Genomic DNA, 1,927 nt, shown 5'->3' on the forward strand with positions numbered 1-1,927 from the left:
GTGCGTTTAGCCTCCACTACATCACTGGGATAGTGTAAATACACAACTCAAGAAAATATATAACATAGGTTTAGTCACTTTTTGATATTTAAATTCAGACATGTTACATATTCTACTTTTAAGACAAAGGCAAGGAGTCGGATATCTTTTGCAACTAGGCTACATGCAGAGTTTTTATTCACACTATGTTTTTGTAATATAAAAGCAGCCTTTATCTCCCCCTATCTAGAAAGATAAAATTGGACTTGGGAATTCATGTTTCCTCAGACAGATGAGGTGAATCCAAGTCCCTTTGTTTTGTAGAGCTCTTGGTCCTGTGAGGGAAAGACCGCTGGCAGCTCTGCTCTGGTAAACATTAGCAGAACTAAGGGGGCCCTCAAAGAGGTATTCCAGATCGCCTGTGGACACATATGCCTGTCATGTATGCAAGCACTCGTGCATACACACACACACACAACTTTAAGTACATACCAAACTGTTGATTGTAAGCCCTTTGCTTAAAGAGAGAACATTTTATTGTGTACTTTCTCCATTTTTAGGGAGGAATAAAGCTAGGAAGCAAACAAGGAAAAGACTGCAGCAATAATTGTGCCAAATACTCAAATTAAACAAAGATTTGGCTTTATTTCAAAAGCTGTTCATTGTATGTCAGAGACATTTTTTGTAAACAAATGTATGCACTTTTATTTGCCCGTTCATGTGTTGGATCTCAGGAGTCTATGAAATTAAATGCGTATTTGGACACTGAACAATAAACCAGTCAGTCAGCGGTTTAAGTTCCAGTCAAAAGGTCCTGTCTTGTGTTTGTTGTGCTTTAGTAAAGCCAGGCGAATTGAATCCAGATAACTACAGAAATTAATTCCATGAACATGAATCCCTCTATTCTCTTTTTGTTCAAAATGTCATCTGCCAGATAGGATGTGACTGGTTGTTTCTGGGTTCTCTGAGGTGAAATTTCCTAAGTCCCAGCAGTTGAAAACTCTTTGTGAATCTGTGGCAGATGATACTTAAAGATGGTAAAGGTTAGCACAGATCGAGTCCAGAGTTGTTCTTGCCTTACTTTGTACGTTTGCCAAGTTCTTTGTATTTAAAACTTGATTTTTTTACTTGAGAATACAAATGTGTGAATCTACTCAAGGCTCTGCACAAAACATCAGGATAAAGAACCTTATTTTAACTAAAGTGACAGTCATAGTAAACACTAGTAGATTAATAAGTACTTTCTTTTCTTTTAAAAATGTAAGAGCACAGAGGAACAATAGAGGTTCCAGCGTCTCAGAGGAGTGCAATTTGTAGCTTTAACCAAACCGATTTGTCATGTTCCTGTCTACCTCTGCCTTTCTGTAATATATATCATTTTTTTCTCCCTTTTTTCCCTTTGGTCCAATCCCCTCCCCTCCTCTACACTCCCTCTCCTGCTCTCTCTTTCTGTCTAGGTGAGACAGCTGGCACGCAGCCGGTCCAGAAGTCCCAGCCGGCCTCAGAAAACAGCAGCGCAGCCCACAGTATCGGTAGCACACAAAGCACGCCCTGCTCCAGCAGCAGCACGGCGTAGCCCAGGGCGCAACCCAGCGGGACACCAATCCCTGCCATGGCCCAGGACGGACCCGACGGTTCACAGGGACCGGTTTGTTGATCTCCTTCCGTGAAAGGAATTAATGTTGTTGATGTTATAGGAAGGAAAAAAAAGTATGATTTAAAAAAAGAAAAACCCAGTAACACTTTTGGTCCTTGTGTAAATTCCTTTTGTGCCACTTCAAGTGCGTCCAGGCAAATATACTATCCTGGTGTTACTGGTCCGAATAGTAGTGGGACCCAGCTTGGCAGCCTCACCTCATTTTTATTTCAAAAAACTAATGTGAGTTTATACCAGGCATTTATTCTCAATCCAAATGTTGCTTTTTTCCGACAACAACCCAGTAGTTTA

The 1,927-nt window shown here is 40.7% G+C and overlaps 1 protein-coding gene across 3 annotated transcripts in view; it reads left to right on the forward strand.

Moving 5' to 3' along the window:
• tgfbr3 (transforming growth factor, beta receptor III) overlaps positions 1 to 1,705 on the forward strand; it is an 84,432-nt gene extending 82,727 nt beyond the window's left edge. For all 3 annotated transcript variants that reach the window (XM_032525720.1, XM_032525721.1, XM_032525722.1), the window contains one exon: positions 1,437 to 1,705. In XM_032525720.1, the coding sequence (XP_032381611.1) occupies positions 1,437 to 1,555 (119 nt within the window). In that variant the 3' untranslated portion in view covers positions 1,556 to 1,705. The remainder of the gene's footprint in view (positions 1 to 1,436) is intronic.
• Positions 1,706 to 1,927: the final 222 nt, after the last annotated feature.

This window comes from Etheostoma spectabile, chromosome 9, assembly GCF_008692095.1.
Source record: "Etheostoma spectabile isolate EspeVRDwgs_2016 chromosome 9, UIUC_Espe_1.0, whole genome shotgun sequence".
Taxonomy (NCBI): domain Eukaryota; kingdom Metazoa; phylum Chordata; class Actinopteri; order Perciformes; family Percidae; genus Etheostoma; species Etheostoma spectabile.